Source organism: Cydia amplana, chromosome 19 (genome assembly GCF_948474715.1).
Source record: "Cydia amplana chromosome 19, ilCydAmpl1.1, whole genome shotgun sequence".
Lineage (NCBI taxonomy): Eukaryota > Metazoa > Arthropoda > Insecta > Lepidoptera > Tortricidae > Cydia > Cydia amplana.
This window is the reverse complement of record NC_086087.1, coordinates 11,999,956-12,022,459: the sequence shown is the minus strand read 5'-3', so window position 1 is coordinate 12,022,459 and position 22,504 is coordinate 11,999,956. Positions and strand designations below refer to the sequence as shown.

General features: G+C 40.4%; 3 protein-coding genes across 3 annotated transcripts; 2 read left to right on the top strand and 1 right to left on the bottom strand.

Annotated features, from left to right (window-relative positions):
• Nucleotides 1-797: 797 nt before the first annotated feature.
• Nucleotides 798-5,860, bottom strand: LOC134657175 (uncharacterized). The gene is made up of 8 exons (XM_063512729.1): nucleotides 5,749-5,860; nucleotides 5,217-5,381; nucleotides 4,531-4,727; nucleotides 3,566-3,713; nucleotides 3,007-3,147; nucleotides 1,434-1,538; nucleotides 1,059-1,264; nucleotides 798-818 (listed from the first exon to the last, which is right to left on the bottom strand). The coding sequence occupies exons 1-8, from the start codon at nucleotides 5,858-5,860 to the stop codon at nucleotides 798-800; spliced, it is 1,095 nt and encodes a 364-aa protein (XP_063368799.1).
• Nucleotides 5,861-15,831: 9,971 nt separating this feature from the next.
• Nucleotides 15,832-17,904, top strand: LOC134657174 (farnesol dehydrogenase-like). The gene is made up of 2 exons (XM_063512728.1): nucleotides 15,832-15,963; nucleotides 17,731-17,904. The coding sequence occupies exons 1-2, from the start codon at nucleotides 15,832-15,834 to the stop codon at nucleotides 17,902-17,904; spliced, it is 306 nt and encodes a 101-aa protein (XP_063368798.1).
• Nucleotides 17,905-18,039: 135 nt separating this feature from the next.
• LOC134656966 (farnesol dehydrogenase-like) lies at nucleotides 18,040-21,966 on the top strand. The gene is made up of 5 exons (XM_063512529.1): nucleotides 18,040-18,134; nucleotides 18,391-18,538; nucleotides 19,036-19,165; nucleotides 21,466-21,624; nucleotides 21,889-21,966. Exons 1-5 carry the CDS (start codon nucleotides 18,110-18,112, stop codon nucleotides 21,931-21,933), a joined length of 507 nt encoding a protein of 168 aa, XP_063368599.1. The 5' UTR covers nucleotides 18,040-18,109; the 3' UTR covers nucleotides 21,934-21,966.
• Nucleotides 21,967-22,504: the final 538 nt, after the last annotated feature.

Below are 22,504 nucleotides of genomic sequence, written 5' to 3'. Positions count from 1 at the left end.
ATAGGTAGTAAAAGTACATAGAATTTGTTATATTCTCAACAATAAGTAACGTACCTATTTGCAGGTGAACGTCCAGATTACCTACCTGTTCCTGCGCCCAGTGGCAAGGTTCGACGGTCATCAGAAGAATGGCTATGTGCAGGAAGCTCCAACAGAGAGGCACCAGCACCGCCACCAGCACACTCGCGTCCGAATCTTAAAACAGACAGTAATTTTAATCGATTCCTTGAATATCACCCCTAATTTCTCTAACGTCTAACGCATAGAAGGTAGGATCCTATAGATGTGATATACGCGTGCCTCCGTGAGGGACAAAACATACGCAATGCGACACTATGATCGGTCGAATTTATTTGTTGCCCATCATAATCCATACAAATTTATGGTGGGGAATTAAAAAAAGTGAGACTGTGACAAGAACAAACAATAATAGCGCTTTCGCTGCTACTCCTACTGAAAGATAAGACATAAGACTATCCCGTTCGGTCATTTCCCCCAACCCATGCCTGGTCCAGTTAAAATACTAGGTTCAATTACATGGATGGATTAACCATCCCTACTGCTATCTTTTGCTGCATAATGTTCTATGCTCATGTAGAATATATAACCACCAACATACAAATCCACGCGTACGAAGTCGCGGACAACAGCTACGAAATTTGGAAGGAACATGGCGTTTTGACCTCTCAGGTGACATATTACAAGATAACTTTTTAATTACGAGGGATACGTGAAAACTAATTATTTCATGCGAAAGATCATTAAATTTCGATTATAGATTGAAGTATTTTGTTGACTCACCTGTTAAACATGTGCCGCTGGAAACAGAAGTATTCACGAGCAAAAAAATCTTTGTCACAGCTAACACTGTTTAAGACACTCTAAAAGTGAACAAGCTGAAGGTAGACACCAAAAAGTAACAGCAGTGTTGCCACAAATAAATTTCCCAATAGATATGGTAGTTAAATATACTACGTTTGATACCAATTTTAGTAGAAAATTTAATATTTTTAATTTAGGCGATGTTTGGCTTGACAGGCGAGATTAGGGTGTTTTACGGTACTATTATAATAACTAAACTCACTCAAATTCAGCAACAAGTAGTACGGAGTGATCACAAGATGCAGAAACGCGGCCATAAGCATGGTCATGATGATTATGCCATTGGTCTCGTTCGTCTGTCTCATCAGCTCGCCGATGTGCCCGTACGAGGAAGCGAGACGGCGAACCATGGATTGCACTTGGAATGGATATGCGGCGAACTCTGAAAAGTATAATAATTATACTGGTACGACAGGATTTTTTTTATGTAATAAAATTGCAAAAGGAAACAGATTGCTAATCCTCATTTTAAATGCCATCATTTCAACACCACTGATAAAAGGATATGCTAATTATGCAGGTATAATAATGTTATAAACATCTGTACCTACCTGGAGGAGTTATGTCATAGTGCTTCGTTGTGAAGCAGTCCACTACGGGCTTCGGAGGACTCAGGTATACTTCTAACATCGCAGTTCCTTCGGCCTTCAACTTCACTTCACATACGAAAAAAAACATTAATAAACTAAGTATCATGGTAGCGGTATCATGGTCTCCTTTTTATCACCTGTCATGTAATACGTCCCTTTCCCATTTAAATACTTGTTAGAACGTGACAGGCATGGTGACAAACGATAAAGAGCCGGCCATCTTAGCCCTTCTGCAGCGGTATCATGGTCGCGTTTTTATCACCTGTCATGTCATGCGTCACTTTCCCACTTACATACTTGCTAGAACGTGACAGGCATGGTGACAAACGATAAAGAGCCGGCCATCTTAGCCCTTCTGCGGCGGTAGCACGGTGGCATTGTCTTCTACCATGTCACCATTCTTGTCACCATGCCTGTCACGTTCTAACAGGTATGTAAGTGTGAAAGTGACGGGCATAGTGACAGGCGACAAAAATGGAACCATGCTGAGCCCGCAGGAGTCAAGAGTTGGTTAGTCAATTACAGACTATTTTAGACGGCGCGAGAACGCATGCAATAGGGAACGTGCATGAACTGTTGGGTGCGGTACAGGAGCGCAATGTTTATTGGCGCGAAATGTAAATGTCAAGTTTAAGCTTCCAATGTAGCCCACAAGATGACAGAACCTGGCCCTGTAGCACGGTCGCATTTTTATCGCCTGTCACCATGCCTGTCACGTTCTAACAAGTATGTAAGTGGGAAAGTGACGGGGATAGTGACAGGCGATAAAAATGGAACCATGCTGCCGCCGCTGCAATGCATAAAAAAACGTACCTTTATGTTTTGGGATTCAGGACACAAGATGGCAGCTCCAACGCGCACGGTCCCTATATTCGATACGGTGATAACTACAGACCTACAATGGTTTGAGTCGATCGACCAAATATCACAGCAGTCACCGTGGTGCAGTCGTAGTAGGCGCTGGTTGACCGTAGCCGCGGTGTCGTGCACAGCTAAACCGACGAAGCTCAACTACCGACTATAGAAGAGTATAGTCACCGTGGTTCAGTTGCAGTAGGCGCTGGTTGACCGCAGCCGCGGCGCCGTGCACAGCAAAACCGACGACGCTCAACTACCTACTATAGAAGATATAATCACAGTGGTGCACTCGCAGTAGGCGCTGGTTGATCGCAGCCGCGGCACCATGAAGAGCTAAAGCGACGAAGCTCTACTACCGACTATAGAAGAGTAGTCACCATGGTGCAGTCGCAGTAGGCGCTGGTTGACCGCAGCCGCGGCGCGGTGCACAGGTAAACCGACGAAGCTCAACTACCGACTATAGAAGAGTATAGTCACCATGATGCAGACGTAGTAGGCGCTGGTTGACCACAGCCGCGGCGCGGTGCACAGGTAAACCGACGAAGCTCAACTACCGACTATAGAAGAGTAGTCACCGTGGTGCAGTCACAGTAGGCGCTGGTTGACCGCAGCCGCGGCGCCGTGAACAGGTAAACCGACGAAGCTCAACTACCGACTATAGAAGACTATTAGTTACCGTGGTGCAGTCTCAGTAGGCGCTGGTTGACCGCAGCCGCGGCGCCGTAAAGAGCTAAGGCGCTGAAACTCCACTGCAGCATTGCCAGCAGACCCAGATAGTTGGCCACATAGTACGAGATGTACATTATCATTATGGACCCTGTGAAAATTTATACAATTTAGCCAAAATGGTTTACTCTCCTTTATATAATATAATAAAGTTGGCCCCATTGTCATGGTCAGGATCTATGATGGGATCTAAGAGAAATCGAAATTAGTGTATTTTTTATAGTAACTCGATCGTACATTTTTTTCGGAGAGCGACATATGGTGAATCTTCTGTACACCTAGTACTATTTATTTGTTAATTTAGAGATTAGTAAATTACAAGACAACATTATTGGAAGCCATCATTTATTTTCTAGTCCAAATACCCGATCCAACCATAGACTAAAACCATAAACTATTACCATAACGTAACACTATTATTTACTTATGTATTCTGTAGTATAGTGTCGTAAACGGCATGCAGTCAATTGTTACCCATCAATTTTGCATTAAGGACCGTTTCCACTTACAGTTTAATCCGTCTTCAATACAGAACTTGAACCAGAAGTAGATCTCAACCACCTCGACCACTAAGGTGCTCAGCAAAATACTAGTCACTGCGATGACGCTAATCTTTTCCATCTTTACGCATCCGGTATTATTTAGGTCAGCATTGATCTGAAAAAAGTAAATAAGTAAGCAAAACTCCGAAAATTTAGCGTAACTCGATCGATATACAGTTCAGAAGATGTGCACGGTGTGCACCTATCCTAATAAAACGCTCTCACTAAGAACTATATTAAAGGTGAACCAGGATCTATTGAGGGTGCGCCATGTTGCGGAATTTCACTGGAACTAATTTTTTCATACTACACTGAATTGTCACCCTATACATGAGAATAACAGCGCCCTCTTGACAATTATCATATATTACTGGTCAGACTATACATTATTATACCTAGGCCTATAGGTAAGGTAATGCTACAGTCTACAGTAAACTTAACTAGCGACTAGATAGCAATCAAACAAGCTATACAGAAATTAAGTCGTCTCAGCTAGGCAACTTTCAAGGATTTGTTTTTGGAAACGTGCTCTGTTTGTGTTGAAAATGTCTACGGCCGTGAATAATTTATTGTAAGTATTGCACATTTTTCTACAATGAAAAGTGACCCAGGGTGGCAGATACTTGGCGTGTAGTTTAACCCGTTACTATACTTGGTCAAGCAGATCTTGTCAGTAGGAAAAGGCGGCAAATTTGAAAAATGTAGGCGCGATAGGATATCGTCCCATAGAAAATTTGAATTTCGCGCCTTTTTTACTGACAGGAGTTGCTTGACTAGCTATATGTGACGTTATCTATGAAAAGGGACCTTATTGTCGATGTTGTTAACGATGCTCCGATAAGAATACAATGCCGCGCGACGATGTGCGGCGTAAGCGCCATCGACAATAAGATCCCTTTTTAGATAATGCCCCATATTTATGCTGGCTGCACCTTCTGTAGCCCCGTCAGCAACCGTATGAGCCTCTCCATCCGGGCGGAGCCGCGGTACACAGCCAGGCTGGCTATGAACAGCACCAGGGTGAGGTCGGCGACGAATACAAAAGCCGTTACGGCGGTCTCGTCGACGCGGATACGCTTGAATTTATCTTCTTGGAAGTCTAGAATTAGGGCTGCTAGGCCTACGATATCTGAAAATAACACTGTTTATAGTAACAAGGTACTAACAGCGTTCATTAGCTGTCGCTGGCACGGAGCGGGCAAGCCGGTTAACGAAAAATTGTATGAGCAAGTAGAACAACAGGCGCGGACGCGTGCGACGGATTTTGCCTACAATGGCAGTATAAAGGATGACTCACGTTAGACCGGGCCATGTGAGCCTGAGCTTCCGGCGCTTCGTTTTCTAGGGAAAGCATCACCTATCACCTATCATAGAAAAGTAAGCGCCGGAAGCTCCGGCCCGGACACGGACCAATCTAACATGAGTCATCCCGCGTGCGTCCGCCCGCTCCGTGCACCCGCGCCAGCTAGCGCGGACGCAGATACCTCGTTAATTAAGTATTTCTTTTGTTCAATAAAGTTAAAATAAATGAATTGACCTAAGTAGGTATAATCTTTGGCGTTTAACATTACTTTAAATTTTGTGCAGTTTGTCAAAAATAGTCTCAAACATTACTCACTAAGAGCAGTCATGAATACGCGCTGAAATACGTCGAGCGGCGGTGACATCGCCATGCGCCAGCCCGCGCCCGCGGCGGTGAAGCTCAGCGGGGCCACTCCTGCGCATCTCGAGACCCGCAGTACTAGCGCTAGCGCGCCGCCCACCAAGCACTCTGTAGGAGGACCTGGGAAACAGAGTGCTTAGGAATGGTTGTATTCAATATTTCGTATCCAAAGATTCCAAAGGCACATAAAATAAAATGTGAATATTTAATTATATTAAAAACATTAAGATCAACCAAAAAATCCATACCACAATGTTTTTCATTCTCCTGAAATGCCGTTGATTTCATGATGCACCATAACAAATGTTCATTTATTTTTTACACTCTCAATTCCCTTCTCATTCTTACACGTCATAATAATAATACCTATTATACGAGAGGCTTTACACTTGTTTTCAAAAAGTGTTATGTCGATACGAGTGTCATATAAAGATGCGTCGTATCGTGTTTGAGTGTAGATTAGACTGAAGTCGGACGAGTGATTTACCGCGGAAGCTTGTATCGACTGACGACTTAATGTCCACTGGGCTTGTAGGGCGTATACAGTACCTAATGCTGAGGTACAGTCCGATACAAAAATACTGGTTGTACAAGGGCATTTTCACTCAAAAGTGTACCATTTACTTTTATTCGAAAAGCCCCTCTGAGTCTAAATAACCCAGAAGTTGATGGTTTTTCGAAAAAAAGTAAATGGTACCATTTTTTCTGGAAACCCCCATACCTACGTCACGCACTTCAATTACCATAATACCTGTCACGTCGAATGATGGTCTCTATGACAGTTTTCTTTTACAAATATAAAGGGGCCCACTGATTAACAGTTCGCCGGACGATATCGGCCTGTCAGTTAGAACAAAAAGTTGACAGTTCCGAACAACTGACAGGCCGATATCGTCCGGCGGACTGGTAATCAGTGGGCCCCTTTATGTTGTTTTGCTAGTTGAAAGTTTGAACCGATAACGGATGTCGTATGATTCTTGGGAATAAGCATCTGCTATGGAGTGTCCTGTGGTATCAAGTTCTTTTTTTTGGTAAAAATTTTTTTTGAAAAATAATTATGTACATACAGCCTATACTTGTTATTATTGTAAAAATTGTCTAATGTATTTTATTGAGTTAATGCTTTTTTTATTATAAAAGTCGTTACCAACGCTTGTCACACATAAACAGGGTAAATACAAACAGATTAGATGGTGGATTCGAACGTTGATTGGCCGGTTGGCTTCACAGTTTACAGGATACAATCTGTATTTATTGAACTTCAAACCACAGTTTTTTAACACGTCGGTGGCAAACAAGGAAACAGCCCGCCTTAACCTGTCCTCTCTCACGGCTCATATCTGGGTCAAAAAAGGATACGACCATACGTACAGCAACTTTCATTTTATGTCAATGCTCGTGGGACAGGACAGATTAAAAGGGCAAAAGATTAAATAGATTACCGTCGCCATAAGCTGTCGATCCAGGGTGTAAACCCCCAGGTTGGCGAATTTGGCATTTCCAAGCATGAGTTGCTAGGTAAACTGGTCCAGCTCCTTGGACAGACGCTCGCACTTCGGGGCCAGGTGGACGGTCAGCTGGCCCAGCAGAATCGCAGTGTTCTGCCGCTAATAAAAATAAACAATATCAATTATAACTTAAGTATAACATAAATGGCTTTAAATAAAAAAGTCTTGTTTATTTCTTTTTACACACAGGGTGTCCCTAGTCATTGGACAAACCCTGAAATCCCACGAAGGGTTGCTTCTCAGAAATGCTCTATCGTTAATATTTGACGTACATGACCGGCTAGCATGAGTTGCGTACTTGCGTGCGACTTCACACATCTAGCGCGACTTCAAGCGCGAGAAGTACATACTCATGCTAGACCGCATGTAGTCCTTAATTAGACCTAATGGGTGAACCTCGTGCAAAAAAAAGTAAGTATAATAATTATATTATAGGGTACAAAACTGCACCTATCCATCTTCGTTACGTCTGAGATTTGAACGTCGAACTGTTTGTCGTCGAATTTGAATTCTTAATTGTGACATACATATAATCATACTATAATGCTCAAGACCTTAATATACAGGCCTAATAATAGAAAATTCAGTGCTTACTTCATTGTACAATGCGTCTAGTGGTAAGGCTCTATGGTTAGTATCAAGATGGCCACGTTAACCAGGGTCCAGAACAGAAACAACGTCACACCAAACACCTCGGAGTTGACAACAGAAACGACCATCTTTACTGGCCTATTAGCCAATATTATGACAATCGTGCTTTGACAATAAAAAATGTATAATGTATATAGGCCGGTTACTAAACTTTAAATTGTTCGAGAGCATCACATTATATCCTACAGTATATTTGTGTTTGGAATATAATAGAACACTATTTTGTGAATGTATGTGTAAAGTAATCTCTAAAAAATATATTGAGATTTTTGGAAAAAAAAATTTAAAAAATTTAGTTTTTAAAAAGATGTAAACATCAAATTCTACAGTAGCGATTTTTTGTTCAAAAGGCATAACTAAGTATTTTACACTGTAAGTAAAATATGCACCACTTTTTTAGTGGTGCATACGTCACGAGCAATAAAAATGTTTGAAATAAATAATTACAATACAACATTAATTAAACACTTGGTGATTTTCCACTATATTGTTACGCCAATTATTCTACTCAATCTAATAAAATAAAAAACCAGGGGATTTTATTTTTGCCATTTTTTTTAACAATTATAACGTATTTTACCCCACGCGCATTAATTCTACAGTATATTTTTTTAATGCACCATACAGCCTGTAATTAATGTTATCACAACGTCAAAGAATCTCCTATTAATACAATGAGCTTTTGTCACAATTGTAAAAATGGCTATCGTTAAATTATTTAAATGATCGGCGCGGGGCGGGAGGGGAAGCGATGGCGATACCTCAAGGCCGCACGGCCGCAAAGCAACGGATTGGATAGGATGAAGGTATCTTAGGGCGGTTACAGAGTAGCGTTTTATACGAGCGTACGCGTACAGTCACCAGCAATTAAATGTCTGCTAGTGCACGAAAATACTAACGACCTTTTTTCCTACGTCCAGTTGACCTAAGTTTAAAATGTATAAATTGCGAAACTTGTAACGACATGTGTCCCACGTTTAGCTGACCTAAGTTTAAAAAGTCTACCGTACCGCGAAGAAATTCAAAGGTGTATGTGAAGTCCCCAATCCGCATTGGGCTAGCGTGGGGACTACCGTACGAAACTGATAATTTTATTTAACATCACGATTTTTGGTCGTTCATGAACTGTCAAAAGTGACGTTTCTTCAAATAAAAACGTCACTTTTGACACTTGTATGGATGGGATATGTCAGTGTCAAACAAGTGACTAAAGTGACGTTTTTTTTTAGAAACGTCACTTGACACTTGTATGGATGGGATATGTCAGGGTCAAACAAGTGAGAAAGGTGACGTGTTTTTAAGAAACGTCACTCTTGACACTTGTATGGATGGGATATGTCAGTGTCAAACAAGTGACAAAAGTGACTTTTTTTAAAGAAACGTCACTTTTGACAAGTATGGATGGGCTATGTCAGTGTCAAACAAGTGACAAAAGTGGCGTTTTTGAAGAAACGTCACTCTTGACACTTGTATGGATGGGATATGTCAGTGTCAAACAAGTGACAAAAGTGACGTTTTTTATGAAACGCCACTATTGACACTTGCATGGATGGGATATATCGGTGTCAAACAAGTGACAAAAGTGACTTTTTTTTTAAAGAAACGTCACTTTTACATGTATGGATGGGATATGTCAGTGTCAAACAAGTGACAAAAGTGACTTTTTTTAAAGAAACGTCACTTTTGACATGTATGGATGGGCTATGTCAGTGTCAAACAAGTGACAAAAGTGGCGTTTTTGAAGAAACGTCACTCTTGACACTTGTATGGATGGGATATGTCAGTGTCAAATAAGTGACAAAAGTGACGTTTTTTATGAAACGCCACTATTGACACTTGTATGGATGGGATATATCGGTGTCAAACAAGTGACAAAAGTGACTTTTTTTTTCAAGAAACATCACTCTTGACACTTGTATGGATGGGCTATGTCAGTGTCAAACAAGTGACAAAAGTGACTTTTTTTAAAGAAACGTCACTTTTGACATGTATGGATGGGCTATGTCAGTGTCAAACAAGTGACAAAAGTGACGTTTTTGAAGAAACGTCACTCTTGACACTTGTATGGATGGGATATGTCAGGGTCAAACAAGTGAGAAAAGTGACGTTTGTTTTTAAGAAACGTCACTTTTGACACTTGTATGGATGGGATATGTCAGTGTCAAACAAGTGACTAAAGTGACGTTTTTTTTAGAAACGTTACTCTTGATACTTGTATGGATGGGCTATGTCAGTGTCAAACAAGTGACAAAAGTGACGTTTTTGAAGAAACGTCACTTTTAACATGTATGGATGGGATATGTCAGTGACAAAAGTCAGATAACAGGATAAGTATTGTTATGTATATAGTTTCGAGCGGGTGATGGGAGTAGAAGTTAAACACCTTATGTGTGCTAGTATAAGAACATTCTGAACGTTTATTCTCTAAATGCCTATTGTTTTATACACGTTAGGTTGCGCTGACACAAGCAATATGCGTTTATGTCGCAGTAAACCAAAGCGTTACTGCTAAACACTAAAAGTGGACATTTACCACATTACACCTCCCCCGAAAGTTCCTCTCACCGCCGGGGTGGCAGAAGAAAAAATTTAAACGCATGTTACTTGCTTACAATTTTTTCTGAAATTAATAAAAAAAAAATATTAACAAATTATATAGGTATAATGCAAGCAATCTTTATTTAGCTAGGTTCTTATGTGTCGTAAGTGTCGTAGTCCTATTAAGGAAAAGAAAAAAAATCGTTGTGCTAATAAGAAAATATCATCACTTAAAATGTTGTCATCTCTCAAACGTTAAAATATTAATTTACTTCCTTTTCTCATGAAATATAAATCTCCTTCTTTAAAAACATTTACCTACTCTTCATCTTTAAAACATTTACTATTCAACTTTAAAACATTTAGAAACAATTGGTATTCAACTTTAAAATATTCACTCTCGCTGTTTATAGTTACGGTATCTCCCATAATTCTGATAATAAAATAAACTAATGCCGTATTAAATGTTAAGCCTTTCACGGACACCTATAAGGTCGACTATGATCAAGGACATAACTGGGTTGCGCCTCTGTGCGCACCCTTCACCTATCAATGCTATCCATAGCAATTCTTCAATAAACACCTAGGGCATGGTCACCCTTTATCAACTCTATAAAATGGCATATCAGGCCAGGCTGTACGGCTCTGCCTGTACCTAGAGACACAAATACATTAAGACAATAAGTCTCCTACAACTTTCACGGAGGATACTGTATATCACACTATGATCAAGTACGAAGGACTAGTGCTCTAGCTATAAGGTCACATTTTATAAATAAATGTGTCTAAACTCCTTAAATCTTTCAAACTTGTACCGTACTGTAAGCTTTCTATAAAATAAACATTAGTATTTAACTTCCAAAATTAAAAAAAATGATGTAATAAATCAAACTTTCGCTGTATATCAGGTGATCAGTCCGACACGTAGCTAAAGTATCAATCATTACTAAGAAACAATAAAATAATTTTATTGAATTGAGTTGTTAATTATTTAATCGTTATGCGATGTATCAAATTTCATTCATCGCTTATTAAAATATTCTAACTCGCGGCAAAGTCTCGCGGCCTAGTTAAGTTTTCTGTCGACGTGCGCACAATGTATGGCACGCGCTGCAAATTGCAACATACATGATTGAGGACACTATTCGACACTTTTAATTTTTATATTATATTATGACTTCTTATGAAAATTATTTATGCTCGAAACGAAATTGAGTTTAGCGACAACCTTTAATAATTATGAATGATTTAAATATGACTGCTACTGAATTGGAAAAAAAATGCTGGCTTTTAGAGAAAATTAATTAAAATCATAAATTACATGTAGGATTTACATCCTATTGCTGCGTGGCTGGCCGTCCTCGGCTTCGTCTTCGTTCGGTCCGGTGCGAGTTCGCGTCCGGCATTCTTGCTGCTGCTGGCGTGGCCTGGCGAGCTTGACGCTTCGTATGGCTGGCTCTGCTTACGACGATGTTAGTGGGCCGGGATAACCCTGGACTCCTCTTGAAATGGGCCGGGATAACCCTGGACACCTCTTGATTTGCGAGCCGGGATAACCCTGGACAACGCTCTTCTCTCTTCCTTCTTCGTCTCTTCTTAATTTCTTTTCTTAACGCGGTTTCCGCTTTTTGATGTTGGTTGGTTCTTCTCAGGTTGTTTCTTGATTCTTGATAAGCTGGTTGGTTCTGACTGCGTGGATTGGTGTTGAAAAAGTGGTTCTTCTTTTTTTTTTCTTGCTTGATTTTTCCTTCTTTCTTGAGTGTTAGTTCCTTGTTGGTTCACTGGTCTGGGTCGCCATCAGATATTATAAGTTTCTTCTATGGTAAGTATATTGACGAGCAGAGTCGGGTGAGGAGTTAGTGGAAGTGAAACACCTTATGTGTGCTAGTATAAGAACATTCTGAACGTTTATTCTCTAAATGCCTATTGTTTTATACACGTTAGGTTGCGCTGACACAAGCAATATGCGTTTATGTCGCAGTAAACCAAAGCGTTACTGCTAAACACTAAAAGTGGACATTTACCACATTACACCTCCCCCGAAAGTTCCTCTCAAAAGTGACTTTTTTTAAAGAAACGTCACTTTTGACATATATGGATGGGCTATGTCAGTGTCAAACAAGTGACAAGAGTGACGTTTTTTACACTTGTATACCTAATGACAATACTTTGAAAGTCAATATTAATAAAAAAAACGTCACCTTTCTCACTTGTTTGACCCTGACATATCCCATCCATACAAGTGTCAAGAGTGACGTTCCTTCAAAAACGTCACTTTTGTCACTTGTTTGACACTGCCATAGCCCATCCATACATGTTAAAAGTGACGTTTCTTCAAAAACGTCACTTTTGTCACTTGTTTGACACTGACATAGCCCATCCATACAAGTGTCAAGAGTGACGTTTCTAAAAAACGTCACTTTTGTCACTTGTTTGACACTGCCATAGCCCATCCATACATGTCAAGAGTGTCAAGAGTGACGTTTTTTATGAAACGTCACTATTGATGTATGCATGGGCTATGTCAGTGTCAAACAAGTGACAAAAGTGGCGTTTTTGAAGAAACGTCACTCTTGACACTTGTATGGATGGGATATGTCAGTGTCAAACAAGTGACAAAAGTGACGTTTTTTATGAAACGCCACTATTGACACTTGCATGGATGGGATATATCGGTGTCAAACAAGTGACAAAAGTGACTTTTTTTTAAAGAAACGTCACTTTTGACATGTATGGATGGGCTATGTCAGTGTCAAACAAGTGGCAAAAGTGACGTTTTTGAAGAAACGTCACTTTTAACATGTATGGATGGGCTATGGCAGTGTCAAACAAGTGACAAAAGTGACGTTTTTGAAGGAACGTCACTCTTGACACTTGTATGGATGGGATATGTCAGGGTCAAACAAGTGAGAAAGGTGACGTTTTTTTTATTAATATTGACTTTCAAAGTATTGTCATTAGGCTTTTTGAACGTAGCTATTTTGAGCGTAGCAGTTTTAAAAGTATTGGTCTCAAATTATTTGTTATTTATTTTGATTTCTCGCAAAGCACTTGTTATTATTCCAATATTTTTTTGATAACACGTGTTAAATAAACAGATAATTGTAGAAATATAAAATTTTCGAGTGTAGGATGAATAAACATATTTTTTAAGCATAAAATAAAAAATAAAAAATCATAATAAATAGATCTCACGGTATCCGAGTGGTGCAAATTTCCATATCAATTGAGATTAATATTATGACCTAATCATCAAATTTTCGAATTGTGTAGGAATTTTTAAGTTACATTTATATCGATTATTTAAAAAAAAACTATAGATTGAGCTTACTGTACACAGCTCACAGGAAACTCTCGGGATTTCTTTGTTATTAATCATGAACTAACTTAAGACATATAATTGATACATTATCCCGACTGTATGACTTAGTCTGTATAGTGTTCTAGATATTGACCCTAGGGTCATTAATTTCATGAAGAGCTCAATTACGGTACTGGAGATAATCGTATCGTGGGCATCTGTAAACCCTAAATATTGATTAGAAAAAGCTTTCGAAACTGTACGAATTAATGCAAGCAAAATTTTTTCTTCCCCCGCCTAATAATCATGTCAAAGATTTGAAACGAATCGTTCGCTTGGCCCCACGTTGGGCGCCAAAACAAAATACTGAACTAAACGCAATTTGTAAGCCATATTATTTTTATAAAACTCTTGCAAAGGCATTGTTTCCATGTAAAGTTGACGGTACAGAAAATGTGCTTTCTTTTCGCAATATACACAAACGGGGTGAAGAATTTAATTATGATTTGCTTCAATAAATTAATTACATCCTCATAGAGTATGTGCGGAAAGAGAAGAGTCGTGAAATGTATGGGGCCCAATACATTTCAGTACTCTTTTCTTTCGGCACAGACTCTATTAATTCATATTTAACATTTAAAATTTGCGTGGAATTAGTTTTTCGCTCCTAATTCTAATAATAATTAAAAAGTCCAAAAAAATCGTGCCCCTTCGTTTGATTTTTTGGACTTTTTAATTATTATTAGAATTAGGAGCGAAAAACTAATTCCACGCAAATTTTAAATGTTAAATATGAATTAATAGAGTCTGTGCCGAAAGAGAAGGGTCTATTAATTCATATTTAACATTTAAAATTTGCGTGGAATTAGTTTTTCGCTCCTAATTCTAATAATAATTAAAAAGTCCAAAAAAATCAAACGAAGGGGCATTGGACTAAGTAGCACAAGCCTAACAAATGGCCTAAAATGTATAATGGCGAAGTGTGGAAATTTCACCAATTAAAATATGACGTTTATCTTCGCACGCGAAAGTGGGTGCGTGCAATCTAAAAACGTGGTGCTTTCCATAGAAAACGAAGCTCCGGAAGCTCCGGCCCGGCCCCGGTCCGGCTAGTATGAGGCATCCTTTAAAGTCACTTACTAGTAGTACTGAATGGAGATTTTTTTATTTTGAGTTGTCTAACGTAGGGTAATTGTATTAATTCTTTTTTACTAGTTTTATGAAGAAATAAGTACTATTTTAAACCAATAATTGGCATATCTGTTTGCCAATGGTATATCTCTATTAGTTTATCTTAAAACCAGCACCGAATAATTAACATAATTGATTATCTATTCGACGAATCCCTGCCACACCGCTCCGAGCCAGACACTTTTCTTAAATCCCATTAAAATGCCATTAGAAAACATTAACTTGATTAAAAAATTGCTGCCAATCAAGGAGAGCTATCGGATATTTAGTTGAAAATAGATTTTCAATTTAGTAAAATGTTTGGTAATTATATATGGCGCAACATAACATTAAACATCTGGGAGACCGAGCTTTGCTCGGAAAACATATAAAAACTCAAAAATGCGCGTTTTCCCAGAGAAAGACCTAGCTAGATCGAATTTTTGTCCACGAAAACCCCCATATAGCAAATTTCATCGAAATTGTTAGAGCCGTTTCCGAGATCCCCGAAATATATAAATAAATAAATATATATATATATTAGGTACGTCTTTACTCACTCATGCTACTTCAGTCAACCTCAGTACCTACTTTTTTTTACCAAGACTGACTGAAATAGCAAGACACGTTCGTACGTTTCCGTGAAAATATTTACCTACGATGGAAAATAATTATGCACTACATCTATAAGTTAGTATCAATAAATCACTCGAACTATCAACACATGTGTATTTATTCGAACCGGTCATACACCTAATCACGCGAACGACGAGTGGTGCATCGTCTATCAACAAAAGTTTATCAGTAAGATAGTCAACGTTCCAATTATACAAAAAAAGTGCAATATTGTTGATATTTGTCAGTGCAAACAATAAAATGATTACTTTAAGTTTAATGCGATATTAACAGTTTTGAATGATTCACGGTTAGTTTCACTAGACCTATATAGATCGAAATATCGGGAGCTCGAAAACAATACAAAAGGTAATCACGGTTCATATCCCGCGGTCGATATAAGTCTACTTTATGCGATATCGGAATTAATCCAATAAAAAAAATATTGTATACATTTTATGAAACTTTTTGTTATACTGATTGCTCATTGTACCAAAAAGTTTACCAACCAGTGTACCAAACAAAAAGTGCCCTTAAATCCGGCCTTGCCCGAAGGTTGGCAAAATTAAATATATTATAAAAACGTGTCACTCACGTATTTTAAGTCGAAAACGACATGACTAGACATGTTGCACTCCGTACCGAGTAGCATCATCAGAAGCTTGCGTTAACGGTGCGCCGGTCCGCGCAGACTCATCGTTTTCGACTTAAAATACGTGGTGTCTCACGGAAATTTTGTTATTAAAGTTGGCAAAATTATTTACCGTAGGGCAATAAAGTATAGATTATGGAGCGTTGGGCCGGCAAGACTGCGGTGGTGACGGGCGCGAGCGCGGGCATCGGGGCTGCGGTCTGCCTCCGGCTTGCCAAGGAAGGTCTGCGCGTGGTGGGGCTCGCCAGGAGGGAACGACTAGTTCAGGTCAGTTCACTATGTTATATAAGACTGCGGTGGTGACGGGCGCGAGCGCGGGCATCGGGGCTGCGGTCTGCCTCCGGCTTGCCAAGGAAGGGCTGCGCGTGGTGGGGCTCGCCAGGAGGGAACGACTAGTTCAGGTCAGTTCACTATGTTATATAAGACTGCGGTGGTGACGGGCGCGAGCGCGGGCATCGGGGCTGCGGTCTGCCTCCGGCTTGCCAAGGAAGGGCTGCGCGTGGTGGGGCTCGCCAGGAGGGAACGACTAGTTCAGGTCAGTTCACTATGTTATATAAGACTGCGGTGGTGACGGGCGCGAGCACGGGCATCGGGGCTGCGGTCTGCCTCCGGCTTGCCAACGAAGGGCTGCGCGTGGTGGGGCTCGCCAGGAGGGAACGACTAGTTCAGGTCAGTTCACAATGCTTTTTAGGGTTCCGTACCCAAAGGGTAAAAACGGGACCCTATTACTAAGACTCCGCTGTCCGTCCGTCCGTCCGTCCGTCCGTCCGTCCGTCCGTCCGTCCGTCCGTCCGTCCGTCTGTCACCAGGCTGTATCTCACGAACCGTGATAGCTAGACAGTTGAAATTTTCACAGATGATGTATTTCTGTTGCCGCTATAACAACAAATACTCAAAACAGAATAAAATAAAGATTTAAGTGGGGCTCCCATACAACAAACTTGATTTTTGACCGAAGTTAAGCAACGTCGGGCGTGGTCAGTACTTGGATGGGTGACCGTTTTTTTGCTTGTTTTGCTCTATTTTTTTGTTGATGGTGCGGAACCCTCCGTGCGCGAGTCCGACTCGCACTTGGCCGGTTTTTTCTAATAAATGTTATAGGACAACCTTACATAAATTAGCCTGTGCGAAAGTGACGGCACAGAATAAGTAATATAATGATACTACCGTTCAGAAAGGACACTTACTACAAAACCGAAGTATGACAGCGATTCAGGGTCGAATTATGATATCCCTTTCTAACTTAGAGCACTATCCCTTTCGGCTATTTAGGGTTATCAAAATTCAAGCCATTATCTTTTCTGTGGTCATGCACGCAAACGGACGGTTGTGTCAACCCTAATAATCGCTCGGAGCAATGCTGAGCCGAACGGAGCCGAGTTTGCCCAAAGTCGGGAGTCTCTCCACTGGTGACGGGCATAGTGACAGGCAATAAAAAGCGGCCAAGTGCGAGTCGGACTCGCCCATGAAGGGTTCCGTATTTAGGCGATTTATGACGTATAAAAAAAAAACTACTTACTAGATCTCATTCAAACCAATTTTTGGTGGAAGTTTACATGGTAATGTACATCATATATTTTTTTTAGTTTTATCATTCTCTTATTTTAGAAGTTACAGGGGGGGGACACACATTTTACCACTTTGGAAGTGTCTCTCGCGCAAACTATTCAGTTTAGAAAAAAATGATATTAGAAACCTCAATATCATTTTTGAAGACCTATCCATAGATACCCCACACTTATGGGTTTGATGAAAAAAAATTTTTTGAGTTTCAGGTCGAAGTATGGGGAACCCCAAAAATTTATTGTTTTTTTTCTATTTTTGTGTGAAAATCTTAATGCGGTTCACAGAATACATCTACTTACCAAGTTTCAACAGTATAGTTCTTATAGTTTCGGAGAAAAGTGGCTGTGACATACGGACGGACAGACAGACGGACAGACAGACAGACAGACAGACAGACATGACGAATCTATAAGGGTTCCGTTTTTTGCCATTTGGCTACGGAACCCTAAAAATGGAACTATGCTGCAGAAACTGCAGGCCGAGGTGACTGGCGCCGGCAAGATCTATGGCATGCGGTGCGACGTGGGCAAGCCGGGGGAGATCGCGGCGGCGTTCGAGCGGGTGGAGAGCGAGTGCGGGGGCGTGGACTTACTGGTCAACAATGCGGCGTTGTTGCCCAGCGGGCATATTACCGGTCAGTAGGGTATTTCACTGTATTTAATAGTATTTTATACAATGGAGAGTTTTTCAGTCGAATACCGTGTTTAGGCACGAAGCTTGCTGAGATGCCTAAGTAAGGTACGAGTTTGAAAAGCTTGATTATATCACTAAGGAGGAGATCGCGGCGGCGTTCGAGCGGGTGGAGAACGAGTGCGGGAGCGTGGACCTGCTCGTCAACAATGCGGCGATGTTGCCCAGCGGGCATATCACCGGTCAGTAGGGTATTTCACTGTATTTAATAGTATTTTATACAATCGTGATATAATGGAGAGCTGTCGACCGGTCAGTTACCTAAAGTGGAATGAATTAATGATTCACATGAACATAATACATACATAACTTAATTAAAAATTCGAAAAAAATCAAATGTCCATCCAGAGAGGAAAATGAGGACTACGTTTGTATGAAAAGGCGTTTTCGCACGTGTTCTCCACTTTCGTCTTAAAATATCAACCCTCCATTTTGCAGAGGCCACCCTAAACAGTAACCCGCTACAAAATGCACAAGTCCAGCAAATGATAGACGTGAACATCACCGGCTACGTACTGTGCTCACGCCACGCCGTCGCCTCTATGACGAAACGGGGAGTGGAAGGTCACATCATTCATATCAACAGGTTGGTAGCATTAGTTACCTCATCATTGGCCTTTGCGTCTATTGCAGACGATTTATGGTGTAATACCGAAGAGACAATGACCTCTCCACGGACATTACACCGCCTGGGACGGAATTAAGGAGGAGAGGGTAATGCCCAGCACCTGCATTACCATCTCGGCTTCACTGTCTTAACCCACAGGAAAGGCGAGCCAATACGTGTGGAGACAGATCGGCTGCAGGAATCTGTACCTACATGTCAGCCATCATTGTATTTCTGAGGGCCTCAAGCATGTATTTTTTAAACGTGAATGCGAGTTTCCTTGCGGTGGTTCTTAGCTATGTTTGGTAAAAATCGATCCAGTAGTTTCAAATATGATGTAGGGCATAGGGGTTTTTTTTAATAATAGTTATTCAGTAACTAATTAGTAGATCAGTTTTATCCTAGCAAACAAGAGGGAATGGGCTGTAGATATTATGCTCAAAGCGGAGACTTATAAAGTTACCTTTACTTTTCAGCGTAGCAGGGCACTATGTACCATCCATAGCCGTAGCCAACTTGTACCCCATGACCAAGCACGCTATCACCGCCTTCAGCACCGCGCTGAACGACGAACTGGCTCACGCAAAGACCCGGATTAAGACCACAGTAAGTCTTTCAAGTATCAAATACACGGTCAATAACAGTAGCCAACATGTAGGTACCTGATAACCAAATACAGTGCTCCTTAAAGTATCAAATACGATTAATACGTGATCGATAAGTGGCCAAGTTGTACCCCGTGAACAAGAACGCTATCACCACCTTCTGCACCGCGCTAAACGACGAACTGGGGCCCAATTCTCAAAAGCCTGTAACTTATAATTTGTGTTATGTGCGGATGTCACTTTTTGACAGCTTTTGTTAGAATAGTTATTTGTACAACAAGAGATCAAAGTTTGATATTTCTTCGAGTGCTTATTTTGAGTCCCGTGCAAGCGAAAGATTCTATAATAGATTCACGAGCGTAGCGAGTGAATCTAATTTAGAATCTTGAGCGTAGTAAGGGACTCAAAAGCGCACGAGATGTAAATAACTTTGATCTCGTGTAGTTCACAAAACTTTTCACCTCAGCAGTGAGAACATATTAGAGAACCCGAAAAAATGTATTCCTTCTTCATCACTTACCTCTATTCACTCATGTTTTCTTAAGATATGCCAACAATTAAATTTTCACCTCAGCATCTCGAACAAGGGTACTTTGCTACTTAAAAACAGTGAGCAAAATCGAATTTTGCTCACTGAGTGAGCAAAATCGCATTTTGCTCATTTGTCTCACTCAGTGAGCAAAATGCGATTTTGTTCACTGTTTTTAAGTAGCAAAGTACCCTTGTTCGAGCTGCTGAGGTGAAAAGGGAGTTTTATTACAAGTTACAAGCTTTTGTGAAATGGGCCCCTGGCGCACGCACATACTCGGATTAAGGTCACAGCAAGTCCTTAATTTATCAAATAAGCGTTGGGGTAAGATTGAAAAGGGGTTTTATGAGGGGTAAGATGAAAAGTCGCCCGTAATGCTTCGGCATAATGTGTTCGGGTTGATAACAGTGGCCTACTTGTACCTGATGGTGACGAACAAGTCCTGTTGCCGCCTTTTGCACCGCGTTAACCGACAAACTGACACACGTACAGACTTAGATTAAGGCATCTGTAATTCCCTAAACATATTATTATGTTTCTATACACAAATCGTCAATACACAAGAGTCTACACTCTAATCACTGCCAAATTCAACTTTACAGTAGAATTTGGCATAAAAACTTGGCGTGGATACTCTAGATGACCAGCGGCACGGTCGCATTTTTATCGCTTGTCACCATGACTGTCACGTTCAAGTATGTAAGTGAGAAAGTGACGGGCATAGTGACAGACGATAAAAATGGAATGCTGTGCCCGCAGGCACCGTCACATCCTTCTGATCCTTCTGTGTCTCGCTTCCGTACTTGCGGAAACGCCTGATAAAATTCAATGGCAATTGTACTGTAGTGTAGGGTAATTGTAGGGTAGTGTAGCTCTAGCTATTGATAATATTATTATATTGTGCTGAGGTCACTAAAAGGCCCCCAAGGGACCTAGCCAAGATGAAAATCGCTGATATAAAACGCCAATCGAAACTTATAATGTATGGAAATACAGTCACGTGACTTTTCGTAGCATCTGTCACCCCGATACATTTTTTAGGGTTCCGTAGCCAAATGGCAAAAAACGGATCCCTTATAGATTCGTCATGTCTGTCTGTCTGTCTGTCTGTCTGTCTGTCTGTCTGTCTGTCCGTCTGTCCGTCTGTCTGTCCGTCCGTATGTCACAGCCACTTTTTTCCGAAACTATAAGAACTATACTGTTGAAACTTGGTAAGTAGATGTATAATACATCATGTATTCTGTGAACCGCATTAAGATGTTCACACAAAAATAGAAAAAAAAACAATAAATTTTGGGGGTTCCCCATACTGTGAACTGAAACTCAAAAATTTTTTTTCATCAAATCCATACGTGTGGGGTATCTATGGATAGGCCTTCAAAAATGATATTGAGGTTTCTAATATCATTTTTTTCTAAACTGAATAGTTTGCGCGAGAGACACTTCCAAAGTGGTAAAATGTCCCCCCCCCCCCCCCCCCTGTAACATCTATAATAAGAGAATGATAAAACTAAAAAAAATATATGATGTACATTACTATGCAAACTTCCACCGAAAATTGGTTTGAACGAGATCTAGTAAGTAGTTTTTTTTAATACGTCGTAAATCCCCTGAATACGGAACCCTTCATGGGCGAGTCCGACTCGCACTTGGCCGTTTTTTTTTCTGTTCTTTTAGCGTTTGTCGATATGCGATTGTCATATTGGCTAGGCTCTACTTTGCCGATCCATCAGTATTACAATTAAGCCAGCATTAACACTATACTTTTACAGAGTCTCTCCCCTGGCCTGGTGGACACAGAAATGGCTCGCCTAGTGAGAAAGGACGTCGACCCCATAGCCGACCAGGCGTACTCCGCCACGCCCAAACTGCGCACAAAAGACGTCGTCGACGCCTTAATTTATGCTGTGTCTTCGCCTCCCAACGTCAATGTAAGACAACCCCACATATCTTAGGTACGTTAGTCTCCTCTATTTTTATCACCTGTCAACATACCTGTCACGTCCTAACAACTATGTAAGCGCGAAAGTGACAGATGATAAAAATGAAACCATACTGCTGATGGATACAGAAATAACAGAAATCTCCCTCGAGCTATCTCGCCCGACACGTTTTTGGAAGCGAGAGCGCAGTCTACTTCAATATGTCTATGGCCTGAACCCAGAAAGTTTATCAATGAATAATATTGTTTTCAGATATTGGAGTTGACTATCAGCGCTCTCAATGAGATAAGGTACTAAACAAAAAAACGAAGAACAATGAAATGGCGGCTGATTGACTGTCTGAGCGAATGATTGCATCAAGATGGAACAAAATATACGTTTACAAATCAATTGGTATTTCATTTGTTACTAAAAGGTTAATGAACTGTGTGAGACGATATGAAACTAATAAGGCTGATTATGAAAAGTGGCCCCCATGTATTATAGTATTTTAATTCAAGAAGTAGCAAAAATGGAGGGTAGGTACGGGTGGGAAAAGAATGAATAAATGAAATTAAAAAAAAAACATGTCTACGGTTCACTTATTGGTCAGAGATGACATTTAAAATAAGGTTGTGTGACTGGTCGTATGCCTATTACATACCTAGTATTAACCTAATGTGTTCATTACAAAACACACAAACTAGAAAGAAATACTTTGTATACTAAAATCTCTTTCAGTCGCATATTTCATACATGATTCCAATGGATAGTGTAACAATTACAACTTGAAGCACACTTTTTCATATTTTGCCACTTGTGGTCTCGTTAAATATATAACACACTATAAAATTTTCGCTATTTAAATCAATAAATTGCGTAAAGTAAT